This window comes from Narcine bancroftii, chromosome 2 (genome assembly GCF_036971445.1).
Source record: "Narcine bancroftii isolate sNarBan1 chromosome 2, sNarBan1.hap1, whole genome shotgun sequence".
Classification (NCBI taxonomy): Eukaryota; Metazoa; Chordata; class Chondrichthyes; order Torpediniformes; family Narcinidae; genus Narcine; species Narcine bancroftii.
The window spans coordinates 141,147,641-141,163,959 of NC_091470.1; the positions used below are offsets into that span (position 1 = coordinate 141,147,641).

Sequence of the window (16,319 nt, forward strand, 5' to 3'; positions counted from 1 at the left end):
TTATTAGATTTTGAATTGAAGGAATCGATCGACAAAGAACTGGTTGAAATAGAAGAGAGTTGCGGAGAAGGAAAGAGAAATAGAAATAAGAGGAGGATCTGCAGAAGAAGGGGTTGGCAAATGTGTTTTCACAAGTGAATAAAGCATGGACCAGAATGTTGAAAGATTCGCCAAGGTTGATTGACAAATTCAGTTTTAAATTACTGTTAATAAATCTACACAGAAAAAAGAAGCAAACAAATCCAAACAAATGTAAGCATGTTTTCAAACGTCTGACTCCTCCCACAATCCACCAAGATGAAGACTGACAACCCACAGCCAAGTACGTGCATTTATAGATTGAGTAGGATAAAAGAATGTTTCTGCTTATACATGCCATGCTAACATATGTCCAACTTGCATTTATTTCGAGATCTGACCGATCAGTCAGAATGGAACTCGGATCCGTCTGTCAGGGAATGGTTGTATAATATGTGTGTGTGGGGATTATCATCTTGTCGTGGTGGAGAAGCTTGTGTAGTCCTGAGATCGATGCCATCTGGAGCTGTGCTCCTGGTAGGGTCACCCATGGCGGTAAAGTCGAGGGTGAGGTCTCTGACAAAGAATGGTCTCAAGGGTGGAACAGGCGGACAAAGTTTCTTGGAACTCAGTGGCTGTTAAGGTGGACGAAGGCTACAGCAAATCCATCAGTTTCGATCGTCGTGGTTTCCACGCCATTGAAACTCGTTGGTTGATTTGTGAAGTATCGTGCGCTTCTTGGAGTGTAGCATCGGTTAAACAAATAAACGCACAGGCGTCTTCATTCGATGGGTCAATGGAACAAAGGCCACCATCCTCCACCTCGAGGGATAGTCACAATGACATATATATTTGTGTGTCTGTGTATAAATATAAATATTAAACTAGACAAAAAGATGAAGTGAGTCTCACAATTATGAATGAAGAGATTGCCACTGAAGTGCAAGGTTCTGGCTTGAAGCCCCGCTGCACTGACCTGAGCCCAGCAGTGGGACCTATGGCTACAGGCCTACTGGGGCAGCCGCACTGTCCAAGTGTTTGGCTTGTTGCGTGTGCCATCACATTTCTAATGTGACCATGTCAGCAGTGGTTGTGTTGAGGCTCTTCATTAAAGCAGTGCCTTCACTGATCTTCCTGTTCTGTGATCACTTGAACTTGCATGGAAGTGACTCCTTGAAGTTTGTCACTCAGGTCACAGCTTGAGCTTTCAATAAAATGATCAATCGGGGGATCTGGAAGCTCTCAGCAGGTCAGGGGGCATCTGTGGAGAAAGAGACAGCAAATGTTTCAAGTCAAAGACCCTTCATTGGAAGTTTTTAAATAGATGTCATGTTACAAATTAATTTAACCAAATAAATGCATCTATCCCAAAATAATATGTCAGCAAATAAGTGAGAATTCCAGTGAAATTCTTATCATTGAAAATTTTTGTATATTTTCTCCAAATCCGTTGAAAAGAACACTGTGCTTCACTGACTGATGTTGAGCAGCACAGAGGCCCCACTCACCCATGCTAATCCCATTTCCCACATTGGCCCGATTTCCTCTGCTCCTTTCCTACCTAAATGCCTGCCCAAACATTGACTGTACCTTTCTCCCCACCTCTTCTGACAGCTCGTTCCATATAACCACCACTATCCCTTCAGATCTTCTTTAAATTTCCACCCTCTCACCCTCTCCAGTTCTACGTTCCTCCTTTATTCCCCCTCATAGATTTATAACCCTCTGTGCGGTCGCCCTCAGCCCACTGCATTCCAGCTGACTAATCCCTCCTTGTAACTACAGCTGTTTATTCCAGCCAATGTCCTGGTGAGTCTCCTCTGCACTCTCTCTATTGCCACTGTATTCTTCTTGCAGTGTTCTGACCAGAACAGTACACAAATCTCCATGTGTGGTTGAACTGATGTTTTGTACAGCTGCAAAATTATTTCCAGCTGTTACCCTCAGTGCTTTGGCTTTTGAGGGAAGCCTGCTGACTCCCTTTGTAATGACAATGCACCTGTAAGAAGTTTATAACTCGCACCTAAACCTCTCGGTAATCAACCCTCATAAACCCCCTCAAAGCAAAAGAAAAAATCAATCTGCTGGAGGAAGTCAGCAGATCGAGCAGCAGCTGTGGTAGAAAATGTTTTCTGAAACGTCGACAATTCTTTCTCTCCCACTGATGCTGCAAAACCTACTGAGTTCCTCCAGCAGGGTATTTGTTCCTCCAGATTCCATGGTCCACGGTCTCTAGTTTGTGCCCTCCTGAGCTCGCTCCATTTTGCTGCTGCCTAGATTTAACCTCCCAAAATGCATTACCTCACACTTGACTGGAATAAATTCCTTCTTCCACCGTTCCACCCAACGTCATCGATGATCTGTTCCCCGCCGTATCCTCGGATAACTTTTTTCACCAATTACAACAGTTTTGGTGTTCACCCAGTTTTGTCATCAACCCACTGAGATTCTCACCCAAATTATTTGTATAATTTGACAAACAGCAAAATGTCCTTTTGCTACACCACTTGCTTTTCTGGCTGAAGTGTGTAACGCTCCATCTCTGCCTCCAATCAGCAAGACATTTGTAGAATTAATTTGTCAACACACCACAAACCTCTGGAACTGCCTACCCCAAAGAACTTGGCCAAAGGCTTTGTAAAGTCCACCAAATGCCGCTCTGCCTTAATCGAGTGTGTTACCTTCTCAGATTGTGGGACCAGAGTCCCTCTGCACAAAGCCATGCGGCCTGCTCCTTACTGTTCCTGAGTGGGTGGCAGGCACCGAACTTGTCACGTGGCAACTCATTTCCTGTAAACTAACTTTTTGCAGGTTAACCTCAGTTCTGCCTCTTCTCTCTCCTGGCCTGGCAGAGGAAGATGGTGAGCAGTGGCTAGAGAGAAAGGAGTTCTGTGACAGCGTATTGCTGTCAGGGGAAGAGGCGCTTTAGAAGATGGTGCAGTACCATACCGAGGCTATTTGGCCCACCATGTTGTGCTGACCTATATTTTTAAACCTATCAATAATCTAACTCTTCCCGACCTCGCCCCCACAAAACCTCTATATTTCCTATATCCATGTGCCTGTCTGAGTCTTTTCAATGTCCTTATTGTACCAGCCTCCATCAAGGTATTCCAGGCACCCATAACTCTGTATAAAAAAAGCTGACGTCCCTCTCACCTTAAACAGATGTCCAACAACTTCCTGGCAATTGATAAGGGCTTCAGCGACCTGTAGTTTCCAAACATTACCCCTGTGACACTTTGTAAACAAGGGGACAACATTAACAATTCCCTGGTCTTCTGTTACCTCACCTGTCTGTCCTAATGGAGGGTTTCAGCCTGAAATGTTGTCCACTCTTTATCTCCACCGATGCTGCTCAACTACTGACTTCCTCCAGCAGATTATAGCTTCCTCCAAATTCTGCATCTGCTCTCACTAGAATTCACCCAACCTCCACAACTTTGGGTATGGGAGGAAAACCATGTGCTGACATGATGAGTGGGCAAACTCTACATCCACAGCACCCAAGCGCAGGCTCCTGGGGTGGAGAGGTAGTGGCCCCTCCCCCCGCACTAGCTGACGATCATGATAATGATGTTTCGTTGTGTTAAAATGTCAATTGGAACAGCGGCAAATGAGCTCCAATGTCAGCAAAAAATTTGATGTGTGGCCATCTCATGGTTTGAATCCAGGGACATTCCTTTTGGTCTGACAGAACGTACTGACCCTCCCTTCACATTACAGAACATTACAGCATAGCAAGGCCCTTTGGCCCATCATGTTGTGCTGACCCATGTAAACCTACCAAATAAAACAGAAACTCTCCCTACCCCGTAACCCTTTATTTTTCTTCCATCCATCTGCCTGTCTAAAAGTCTCTTAAATGGCCCTAATGTTCCAGCCGCCCACCACCACCCCTGGAAAGGCATTCCAGGTGCCCACAACTCTCTGTGTTTAAAAACGTACCCGACTTTCCCTCTAAATGTCCCCCCTTCACTTGGCGCAGACGTCCCCTGGTGTTGACCAGGGACACTCATTTTTTTTTGGAGGTGCCCTGCCTCGCAGATCTCTCTGCAGCAAGAGATTGTCAATCCTCCTCCCTACTTTCTGAATGGAAAGTCACTCTGTTCCTCCTTTCCGTCTCAACCATTCAGATAAATTGTCCAGGTTTATCTGAGTTCACTGCACATTACTTTGGTTAGCAGATTCCTAAGGAAGTGATCTTCCTTTTTAACTTTCTGGATCTCCCTGGACTTTGATCAAAGGAATACAGAGTTCAGATGGAATTTTGTGATAAGCAATAAGCGTGTAAGTTTTAAACATTCTGATCATGGTATAATCCATTCCAGATCTTGCATGTTCTCTTTAATTCATGTTAGATCCTTAGCCACTTTGCAAAGAAACTACTGAAATGTGCTTTGTATACACTATCAGTCAAAGCAAGATTTGTACAAAAGCCAGCATCACCAGCACAGATCAGCCGCCCATTGTCACGTGGCTGGGTGTGGGAGCGGTCTGTTCATATTCCCTGCTTGTTATGACTGGGACTATACTTCCAGAACCATGGCATTGCCTGTAAAGTGCTGCTGTGACATTTCCCACAGATTTAGGAATTCTTTCACTACTGGGTGCTCTATTGTGCCTATGGCCCGGAATTAGGTAGTTGATCACCGTACAGCAAACCATTAAAGTGATTCAGCTGCCAGCGTCTGGCAGAAACTAATCTGTCCCAAGTGGGCCAAAGTTGGGACATCTGATGCGTCTAAAAAGATCACTGTAGCAATGAGGGCTGTGATAGTAGGCAATTTTATCTGCCTAATATAGACTGGGACTGCCATAATGCTGAGGGGTTGGATGGAGCAGGATTTGATGAACATCCAGGAAAGTTTCTCAAACAAAATGTTGATGGCTCTCTAAAGAGGGGGCATTGGACCTCCCCATAGGAAATGAAGCAGGACAAGTGATGGACATGTCAGCGGGGGCACTTTAAGACCAAAGTTCACATTTATTTTCAGAGTTCGTACGTGACAGCAGATAAAGCCCTGGGATTCTTTTTCCTGCAGGTGAGGCAGAATTTCTACTTAGCAGTGTAAACTGTACTCAAGAAAATAGACATACACATCCACCACCTAAAATAACAGAAGGAGAAGACAACGAAAAGAACTGACTCAGTAAAATTTCTTGTTTATTTTTATTAAGTGACAACATTGTTTAACGGGTTTAATGTATCTTATAGATTGAACTTCAAATAAATGGGAAAGGGGGTGAGGGAGGGAGGGAAGGGAGGGGGGAAAAGGGGGAGAAAATGACACTGCATATATTCAAGAGAAAAAATGTCTGTATGTATCTTGGTCAATATGGTTTATAGTGGGAAATTTAAAAAAAAAGAAAATAGACATACAAAAAAAAGTAAACAAACTGCGCAAATGCAGAAAAAAAATATTTGGTGATGTGCAAAGTCAGACACCTTAAATGAGTCCCTGAATGAGTTTGTCATTGAGGAGTCTGATGGTGGAGGGGGAGCAGCTGTTCCTGGTGGTGCGAGTCTTGCGACACCGATACCTCTACTGACGGCAGCAGCGAGAACAGAGCGTGTGCTGGGTGATGAGGGACTTTGATGATCATTGCTGCTCTCCGACAGCAGCGTTTCCTGTAGATGTTCTCAATGGTGGGGAGGGTTTTGTCTGTGATGTCATGAGCTGCGTCCACGAACTTTTGAAGGGCTTTACACTCAGGAGTATTGGTGTCCCCAAACCAAACCGTGATGCAGCACACTTCCCACCACACCCCCTGTGTAAATTAGCCAAGGTTTCTGATGTCATGCCAAACCTTGGCAAACTCCTGAGGAAGAAGAGGTGCTGACATTATGACCAGTTATAATCTGAGTTTTTAAATAATTATGGAAAGGGTTAGGAAGTTGAAGTCCAGAATTGGGACAAGGATAATTTTGACAGCATTGGACAAGAAGTTACAGAGGTCATTTGAGGAAGGCTGGTTAAGATATATCTGTCAATTAGGAGGGGTTTAAAAGTGAGGTGGGGATAGAGTTTAGGGCCAACATGTTCTTGGTGGTGTGAAGGGCAAGGCTGACAGGAGGAGGGAACCTGGCCCTCACGGGATATTAAGGCTCCAGTCAAAGGAAGCAAAGGTCAGATGTCAGGAATGGGCATATAATGTATGAACGAGTACACGAGAAGAAAGTGAAGAGGGCATGAGGTAAGTTTGTTTATTTATCACAGTACCATGAGGAGGGTTCTTCCATGAGCAGACTGACAGGTTATCTCTTGCATTGATGCAGATATGGTAAAGGATGTACAAGTGTTGAAGAGCCAAAAGGTAACTAGGGCAATAATGGATCCCCTTAATGATCAGTGTGGTTGATGTGTGCGGAGCCACAGGAGGTGGGCGAAGCCTGAAATGGATACTTCTCGTTTTCTGTGGACAACCATACGGCAACTGGGAAAGAGAACCTGTATCAATATTCTGAACAATGAGGTTTCAGGAAGCACTGGCCTGAATCATTAATGGTTTCTCTGCACAGATGCTGCCTGCTCAGTTGAACATTCCCAGGAGTATTTGTCTCTCCACCTCTTCTATAAGGTTTGTGGTTGGCAGTTTGTTTGGCAGTGGGAGGGGTTGAGTGTTGCTTTGACAAAACTCCAGTGTTTCACAAAAAATTGCTGTTTTAGATTGTTCACAGAAATTGCAGTCTTGAGCTAAGTAACGTACATTTTTACCTTGACTGAACGTGATCTAGTCCTAACTAGTCGGGTGTGGAGTTAACTGCAGCCTTTGGTATTCTGGCAATGTTCTATGTTGTTCCTCACTGTACATCTGACACTGATTTCAGGCCTGACCCAAGTCCAACCCACCAAAGTTGCAGAATCCAGCTGTTACTTGCGAGCGCTTTTCCTGATAGATGAAGACTTTTGAGATCTGCATCTGAAATAATGAGATTGAGTTTGGCTCTGTCAGCTGCCCAAATCTGCAGCTGAAGCCGGTGCCACTGAACTACATCGAGCCATTGAAACCAGCGAGACCTTAACCGGCTCCAGAGAAACTGGACGAATTGTGGAGCTTTTATAAAGATGAAGTTTGTTCATTGCTCCAAAGATGAGGCTTATCTGACTGAAGTGTTGATAGGCATCGCAGCCATACTCATGTTTGTTCCTGGAGATCACAACATCCATGCATTTCCTGTTCAGACGCTTCAGTTAGTGAGTATAAACCTTAACCCTTTAGTTACTGAAGTTAATTAATATCTTCTAATGCCTTCAGTTAGTTATAAAAACACACAGAAATGCTGGAGGAACTCAGCTGGTGTTGCAGCAACCACAGGAGGTACCTTGAAGAAATGCTCAGGCTCGAAATATTGGCAAGATATCTTTGTCTCCTATGGACGTTGCAAGACCGGCCGAGATCCTCCAGCATTTCTGTGTGTTTTTACTACAATCCCTGTGTCTGCAGACTTTCGTGCTTCACTTCAATGAAGTTATGTCCAGCAATTTTAACCTGAATTTATCTACATAGGACCTATCTCTTGCTTTTGTATTAATAATTTTTTATTTTTCACACTGTGAACCATATCAATCAAAATATGTACAAACGTTTCTCATTAAATATACACAGTGGCATTTTCTCCCTTTTTTCCCCCTTCCCCTCCCTCCCCTTTTTCCACCCCCCTCCAAAACCCATAAGTATTCAACGTATACAGTACAATAAAACCAAAAAACAATATCTTCACACAAAGGAAAACGAACAAGAAAAGTATATCATCTACTTTTACACACTGTATCAAGTAGCTTTGTCTTCTTATCATTTTAGGGGGTGGAGGTCTGAGGCAATCCCTCTCTGTTATGTTCCATGTATGGTTCCCAAATTTGTTCAAACAATGTGACTTTATTTTTTAAATGATTTGCTATTTTTTCCAGTGGAATACATTTATTCATTTCCATGTACCATTTTCACTTTCGTACATGCCCAAATTGCATGTACTGTTGTTCCCATTTCCTTCTTACAGCAAAAACATCTATCTGATAATGTTGGATCCTATTTCTTTAACTTTTGGGGTGTGATATATAACCTGTGTAACCAATTATACTGTATCATGTGTAACCTTGTGTTTATTATATTCTTCATAGTTCAAGAACATAACTTTTCCCATGCTTCATTTTTTATCTTTGTGTTTAAATCTTTTTCCCACTTTTGTTTAGGTTTATAGCTTATTTCATCATTTTCTTTCTCTTGCAGCTTAATATACATGTTCATTATAAATCTTTTAATTATCATTGTGTCTGTAATCAGATATTCAAAGCTGCTTCCTTCTGGTAATCTCAGTCTGTTTCCCAATTTATCCTTTAAATAAGCTTTCAGTTGATGATATGAAACATTGTACCATGAGTTATTCCATATTTGTACTTCAACTTTTCAAATGTTAATTAATTATTTCCCAAAAAGCAATTTTCTATTCTCTTGATTCCTTTTCTCTCCCATTCTCTAAAGGAAAGGTTATCTATTGTAAAAGGGATTAGTGGGTTTTGTGTCAATAACAATTTTGGTATTTGGTCATTCGTATTTTTCCTTTCTAAGTGGATCTTCTTCCATATATTAAGTAAATGATGAGCTTTTATATTGCACCAGCTTTTCATCTCACTTATAAAGTATATGTTCCGGTACCTTCTCCCCTATTTTATCTAATTCTATCTTAGTCCAGTCTGGTTTTTCCCTTGCCTGCTAAAAATCTGATAAATACCTAAATTGTGTGGCTCCATAATAATTTTTAAAGTTTGGTAACTGCAAACCACCTTGGTTATACCTCTCTGTTTCCCCCCTTTCCACAAGAATTTCCTTATTATTCTCTTTAGTTCATTAAAGAATTTCTCTGTTAAGGGAATTGGTAATGATTGAAATAAGGATTGTATCCTTGGGAAGACATTCATTGTAATGCAATTTACCCTCCCTATCAACGTTAGCAGTAATTCTTTCCAATGTTCTAAGTCTTCCTGTAATTTCTTTATTAGTGGTTGATCATTTAGTTTGTACAAGAGGCTTAAGTTATTATCTAACCTGATCCCTGGGTATTGGATTGCTTGTGTTTGCCATTTAAATGGTGATTCTTTTTTAAATTCTGTATAATCTGCGTTACTCATTGGCATAACTTCACTTTTCTTTGCATTGATCTTGTACCCTGTTATTTGGACCTATCTCTTGTAAAACCAGTAGCGGTTAGAGGTGGTCAGCAGGTCAGTCTGCTTGTGTGGAGAGGGAAACAGGCCATGGATCAGGTAGGTAACCATTTGCCAGAACTGTCAGGGTTAAGAAAGAACATCCCCGACACTGAACTGGACAGCTCTCTGCTCATAGCTCTGGTCAGCATATGACAGTACAACATGCGGGACCATCAGTGATTTGACCTCCTTCAGTCTTTTCTGAAGTGATTTCATTCCTTCTTGGAGTGTGATCTCTTCAGCTACTGGGCAGTGTTACCCATTCCTGGAACCCTGCCAGAGAGCAGGTGCATTCTGCTTCATGCTGGGATATGGTCTAAGGCTGTTCGTGTCACAACATGCCCAGGGGCAGCAGATGCAAACTCCTGCCTGATTCGTGACACCGCAGCTGCTGAACAATCCTGGCCTTTAGGGGACTGAGTAAAAGCACACAGAAATGCTGGAGGAACTCAGCCGGTCTAGAGTTGACCATAGGAGATAAAGGTATATTACCAACGTTTGTAAAAACACAGAAATGTTTGAAGATTAAGACACCATCATGGAGAGATGTTGAGATTAAGAGGGATTGTTAGAGGGAGGTTGCCCAGGCTGGAGGTTTTAGACCTGGGGTTCCATCTCAGTGTGGAGAACTGTCATGTAGACTGGATGTCAGACTGCCCTGTGCCCAAGAGCACCAGCCAAATATGACCACAGCGGATTTCTAGTGAAGGTCCCACAGAACGTTGGCAACCTGAACATGGCAGCCATTAGCATCAAGAGGTCTGGGGAGGGGGCTGAAGGAATGATTATAGGGAGGGGGAGAGAGTTAGGTTCAAAGAGGAAATTCTGCAACTGAATCCAGGAGGGGGAATGAGTACAATTGAGGCTGGAATTGGGAGATTTTAAGGAATTACAAAGGTGGGAGTAGAGATCTACAGAGATAGGAGCAGAGACATACGGAAGTGGGAGCGGTGAATTACGGAGGTGGGAGCGGAGACGTACGGAGGTGGGACCGGCAAATTACGGAGGTGGGAGCGGACACGTACGGAGGTGGGAGCAGCGAATTACAGAGGTGGGAACAACGAATTACGGAAGTGGGAGCGGGAAATTATGGAGAAGGCTGGTGAATTTAAAGACAAGACTTTAAAAGTGCTGCCTTCTTTGGACAGGTACTTGTTTAGGAACATTGAAGAGGGTCACAGCCTTAATGTGGCTGTGGGATTAATGTGGATAGACATGGCAGTTAGCATTGACGGGATGGGCAGAAGGGTCTGTTTTTGAGTCGGTAGATTCTAGGGAAAAGAATTTCAAGGTTGTATGGGATGTCAGGTGTGTACTCTGACAATAAATCTGAACTTTGTATTCTTTATAATCAAAGCTCCACATGTTGTTAATGTCTAACCAGCCCCCTGGATGCCCACAAACCCCTCACCGTTACAGACTGCTCTCACAACAAGGGCGATAAAGTCCAAGCAAGAGCACATCATGAGGGTGCTTATAATTCTCAAAGGGCTGGGTCCCAGGTTGTCAGGGTGTTTGACAGGAGATGGTTTATCTGAGCCACATTCAGCTTGTTACTGTGAGCTGAGAGAGTGGCTCCACCCTTTGGGCTAAGAAACCCCTCTCACAGGCTCGGAGTTCTTCAGTCAATCACCTTGGCTGCTCGGCTTTGCCAAGTGGTCAAACAGTTGACCTGAGCTACAGACTGAGACTGTGTTACTGCTGCAACCTGCCCCAATCACGTTTCAGTTCGTTCTCTGCCACAGTCACTGACCTTCTGTCACCTGATGAGAGATATTTAATGCCACTGCTGCTAAAAATGCTAAGTCCAAGGAGGGTGTATCCTGCTGACTGCACCGCCCCGTCCTGGTCTTGATGTTTATGGTGATGTATGTTGTGGTGGGACATGCTGCACCCTGTGCTTTGTAACGAGTGCCAAGGAATGACCCCGGGCTTTGTGCTGTAGGAGCACCGTACGTCTCCCAGTCTGCTGCTGCTCAACGTAGATCCACGGGAGGGTCCGCAGCCGGAAGACCACCTGCGGAAGAGGAGATATGCCTTAACTCCACAGCGGCTGAAATGGGATCACTTCAACTTAACCTACAAGTAAGGACCAAAGGAGATCAACAGAAAGGTTTCATTAATCATTCCCTGAGGTTCTGAGTCCAGAACTGCTTTCAATTCCCTCCGTTACTCTTTCCTGAGTGACCTAATGTCCTCAGGTGATGAACCCTCACTGTGACCTTTCACCGTGGCCCCTCTCCCTGACCCAGTGCCCTGATCATTAACCAGCAGCTACTTGGAAACCGCAAGCAGGCGATACAGAACATACAGGGGATGTTTTATATTTGAGCTCGCAAAAGGCCTTTGAAAAAAAGGCTGCTTCACAAAATGAGGGCCCATGGGATTACAGGAAAGATCGGCAGGGAACAGAGTGGGAATAAAGAGATCCTGACCTGGTTGGCTACTGGTTACCAATGGTGTTCCACAGAGGTCGAAGATGGAGCCACTTCTTTTTAGATTGTATGTTTAATGATTTGGATTGTGGAACAAATGGTTTTGTGGCCAAGTTTGAAGATGATATGAAGGGAGGTGGAAGAGCAGGTAGTGTGATGGAAATATGGAGGCTGCAGAGAGACTTAGATTAAGAGGATGGGCCAAGAGGTGGTAAATGAAATACAATGTTGGTCGTGCACTTGGGTAGAAGGAATGAAAGGGCCAACTATTATCTGGATAGGGAGAAAATACAAAATTCAGAGGACTTGGGAGTTCTCGTGCAGGATCCCCTAAAGATGAACTCCAGGTTGAGTCGGGGTGAAGAAGGAGAATGCAGGTTTGGTGTTCATTTCTAGAGGGATAAGGATATAAAAGCAGGGATGTGATGTTGGGGCTTTATAAGGCCTCATCTGGAGTACGGGGTACCGTTTTGGCCTCCTTATTTAAGAAAGGATGTGGTGGCTTTGGAGAGAGTTCAGGGAAGATTCACAAAAATGATTCCTGGAATGAAAGGATCAGCATATGAAGAACATATAACAGCTTTGGACTGTACTCCTTGGAGTTCAGAAGAATGGGGTGGGGGAAACCTCATAAAACATTTTGAATGTTGAAAGGGCTGGACAGAGTAGATGTGATAAAGTTGTTTCCCATGGGAGGGGAGTTAAGGACAAGAGGGCACAACTTCAAGATTGAAGGAACCCATTTACAACTGGCGAGGAGGAATTTCTTTAACTGGAGAGTTGTGAACCTCTGGAATTTGCTGCCATGGGCAGCTGTGGAGGCCAGGACATTGGGTGTATTTAAGGGTATCTGCAGAGTAAGGTTATGGGGAGAAGGCCAGGGAGTGGGAGAATGGATCAGCTCAAGGTGGAATGGTGGAATGCACTCAATGGGCTGAATGGCCAATTTCTGCTCCTCTACCTTATAGATAGTGGGAATGTCGTGGAGTGAACCACTCAAATATAAATCTTCCATCTAGTGACCTTTCAGGATGTGATCAAGTTGTTGGAGAGAGCTGTCTCAGCTGGTTGGGAGTCTGGCACTGGAACTTTATCTGCAGGGTTTTCTCCCAAGTTTGGAATTTTCTCTTCTACAAACACATGCTAAGTGGGAATTCCGGAGCTGGGATCAATGGAATTTCAACCCTGATGAGGAAAGAGTGGCAGCTCAGGGTCAAGATTCATCCTAGTTCCCACACCCCTGATCCAGGTGGAATGTTGGGAGCCACAGAGGAATGATGTTTGTTCCAAAGGAGAGAGTTTCGATCCTAAATCTCTTCATGGTTCTTTGCACATTTTGCTTGTATGATATTTCAGGAATTGCACACCCTCTCCACAGAATTGTATCCTTTCCAAAGACCCTGAACAAAGACGACACGGGGAGAGGAATTTCCACAGCTTTTCAAATGTGGAGTGAAGTATCTCCTTTCAATTTCACTCGAGTTCCTCCAGATGATGATGCGGACATAAAAATAGGTGAGTTCTACTCAAAGAAAAGTTGCAAAGGGAACTTTTGAGGGAAGAGCAGAGATGTTTGATAAATCGGTCAAACTGTTTCAAGTTCAATTGTTCTGTCACCTGGTTTCACTTCTCCCCTTCTCTGCCCTGTCCCCTCCACACTGCCTTTCCCCTCCCATCTCCCCTCTATCTGGTCTTCTTTCCCTCTCACTCCCCACCGTTCCACTTCCCCTCTATCTCCTATTCATCTGCACCTCCCCTCCTGCACTCCCAGTCCCTCTCCACTACTGCCCCTCCCCCCCCACCACAATGCCTCTTTATGACCCTGTAGTCCCATCTTGTTAACATTGCAGTGTCAGGGTTGACTTCGGAAAGCATATCACTTACCGTTATTCAAACCGGGAGGGAATAAAGATCAACTCAACACCAAACTGGATCCAATCAAAGTTAAACAGTGAAGAGAGCTGACCATCGTCCCCCTCCACCCACACCTTAATGAGTTCCAGGCACGCCACCTCGATACCAATCTCTTCTTCCATTGTCTCTGATTCCGGCCTACTTCCAAGACTGTGATACTCCACCCCCCACCCCCCACCACCCCTGCCCAAAACCCTTCTTCCACTTTCCCACTACAAGTCTTGTCCTCCTCTTGGATACCTTGTCCTGACCAGATGCCTGCTCTGGGTCTTTTTGTTTCCATAAACACACCTTGATGAAGGGATCAAACCCGAAACTTTGGTTATGTATCCTTATCTTTGCTCTATAAAGGACACTGTCTGACCTGCTGGGTTTCTCCAATGTTGTGATTTTGCTTCAACCACAAGGTCAGCAGACTGTCGTGTTTTACTTTGAACGATTCATCCCAGGTTGAGAATGGGCACAGGATCTTATGGACACATAGCAATTTAACCTGTCATCTCCTCTCCCAGGGTTTTATTCCATAAATCACACCGATTGCCTGCAGACTCCTTCCCATCCCTGTTTCGATGGAATAACTGGAGAATTAGCACATGCTTTCTTTCCAACCAATGGAGAAATCCACTTCGATGACTTTGAGCACTGGATAGTGGGAAAAACCCGTTTCAGTTGGAATAAAGGTGAGTCTGGGAGGAAAAGAAGTTGGGGTGGGGGGGAGAGAGGAGGGGAGGAAAAGGGGAAAGGAGAGGAACAGAGTAAGTAGACAAACTGCTGAGCTACAGTGAAATAACCCGCGTCAATGCTGTGCTTGCAGCTGTTAAATTGGAACACATAAATGTGACATTCATTCATGACAACAATTCTACCAGTTTACTTTTCAATGCATGTTCATTCACTCACTTTACTGAAAGGTCTCCTGATGTAATTAAAAACAAAACTGCTTCAAATGTGTTCAGGAAAGTTTTCTAAATCAGTATAAAGAGTTACCAACTAGAGAGAGTGCAATGCGGGACAGGTGACAGAAGAATGTGTAGGGGAACATTTTGCGTCCAGTGATCATAATACCATTAGTTTCGTTAATTATGGAGAAGGATAGGTTTGGGCCTCAGGTTGAGAGTCTAAGTTGGAGAAAGGCAAATTTTGAGGAAATGAGAAAGGATTTAAAATGTGTGGATTGGTATGTTGTTTTCGGGCAAGGATGTGCGAGGTAAGTGGACAACTTTAAATGTGAAATTTTGAGGGTACAGAATTTGTATGTACCCGTCAGGATCAAAGGTGACGTTAACAGGTATATTCTTTGGAGCATAGAAGATTGAGAAGGGATTTGATTGAGGTATTTAAGATCATTTGGGGTATAGAATTTGATGTGGAGAGGCTTTATCCTTTAAAAAAGGGGGAGAGAATGTGAGCTGAAAGTTGAGGGGCAAAGGTTTACAAGAAACATGAGGGGGACCTTCTTTACTTAGAGTGTGGTGGGTGTGTGGAATGAGCTTCCGGGCGAAGTGGCAGAAACAGGCTTTATATTAGCACTAGGATGGGAAAGGAATGGAGGGTCACGAGTTGAGTGTGGATCATTGGGGTTTGGTGGGAGAAAGTGTTCGGCAGGAACTAGAAGGGCCAAGTTGGCCTGTTCCTGTGCTGTAATTGTTATATGGTTAAAGAGGGAACCTTAGTTTTCGAGGGACATTGGGGAATCTGGTTCAGAAGGAGAGAGAGGTGTATAACAGGTGTAGGGAACGTGGAGCAAATGAGGAACTTGAGGAGTAAAAAAATGCAAGATAAACCTCAAGAAAGAAATCAGGAAGGCTAAAAGAAAACATGAGGTTGCTTTGGCAGACAGAGTGAAGGAAAATCCTAAGGGTTTCTTCAGGTATATTAAGAGCAAAAGGATAGTAAGGGACAAAATTAGTCCCCTTGAAGATCAGAGTGGTCAGCTTTGTTTAGAGCCAAAACTGTGGTGCTACACCATCGGCCTACTGTAGGGGGCAACCTCTGTATCTGCAGGAGTAGGTGTAGTACTAAGGGGACAGAACAACACCTGGCCGGCTGTCAATCAGTCAACCTGAAGGGATCAAGCCCCACCTGGTCGGGTGTCAATCACCTTCCAGGATATAAGCCTGTGCCAGCCTCCCAAAGCTCACTTAGAGTTACTGCAGCTACAGCCAGCCTGGCTCTGTGGAAGTCTTTGTGGATTAAAGCCTGTTGTACAGTCTGTGTCTGATTCTGGCTAACAGCGCACCACAAAAACAGATGGGAGAGATCTTGCATGTTTTTTTTTCCTATGAGTATTCACTCAAGAAACAAACACAAAGTCATGGGAAGCAAAGAAAACAAGCAGTGGCATCACAGAACCCATCCAGATTAAAAAGGAGTGCTTGCTGTCTTAAAGCAAATAAGGATGGATAAATCCCCAAGACCTGACAAGATATTTATTCCCTTGTACCTTGAAGGAGGTTAGGGTAGAAATTGCAGGGGCTCTGGCAGAAATATTTAAAATGTCCTTAACCATAAGTGTGGTGCCAGAGGTTTGGAGGGTAGCTCATGTTGTTTAAAAAAGGCTCCAAAAGTAATGCTGCAAATTATAGGCTAGTGAACTTGATGTCAGTAATTGATAAATTATTGGAAGGTGTTCTGAGAGATCAATATGCAAATCATTAACGTGTGGTAAGGCTGGTGCAGTACAACTTTCTTCACCAGCTATATCTGACGCTGCAAAAATTGAACAGGTCAAAATCAGAAATCT

The 16,319-nt window shown here is 43.9% G+C and overlaps 1 protein-coding gene and 1 long non-coding RNA gene across 3 annotated transcripts in view; one reads left to right on the forward strand and one right to left on the reverse strand.

Moving 5' to 3' along the window:
* Positions 1-251: 251 nt before the first annotated feature.
* Positions 252-13,350, reverse strand: LOC138754265 (uncharacterized). Its single transcript, XR_011351622.1, has 3 exons — positions 12,624-13,350; positions 10,981-11,244; positions 252-1,279 (listed from the first exon to the last, which is right to left on the reverse strand). It is a non-coding gene; the product is annotated as an uncharacterized lncRNA (long non-coding RNA).
* Positions 7,087-16,319, forward strand: part of mmp23ba (matrix metallopeptidase 23ba) — a 46,870-nt gene continuing 37,637 nt past the window's right edge. For both annotated transcript variants that reach the window (XM_069918240.1, XM_069918241.1), the window contains exons 1-4: positions 7,087-7,217; positions 11,173-11,312; positions 13,041-13,177; positions 14,089-14,256. In XM_069918240.1, coding sequence (XP_069774341.1) covers positions 7,089-7,217; positions 11,173-11,312; positions 13,041-13,177; positions 14,089-14,256 — 574 coding nt within the window. In that variant the 5' untranslated portion in view covers positions 7,087-7,088. The remainder of the gene's footprint in view (positions 7,218-11,172; positions 11,313-13,040; positions 13,178-14,088; positions 14,257-16,319) is intronic.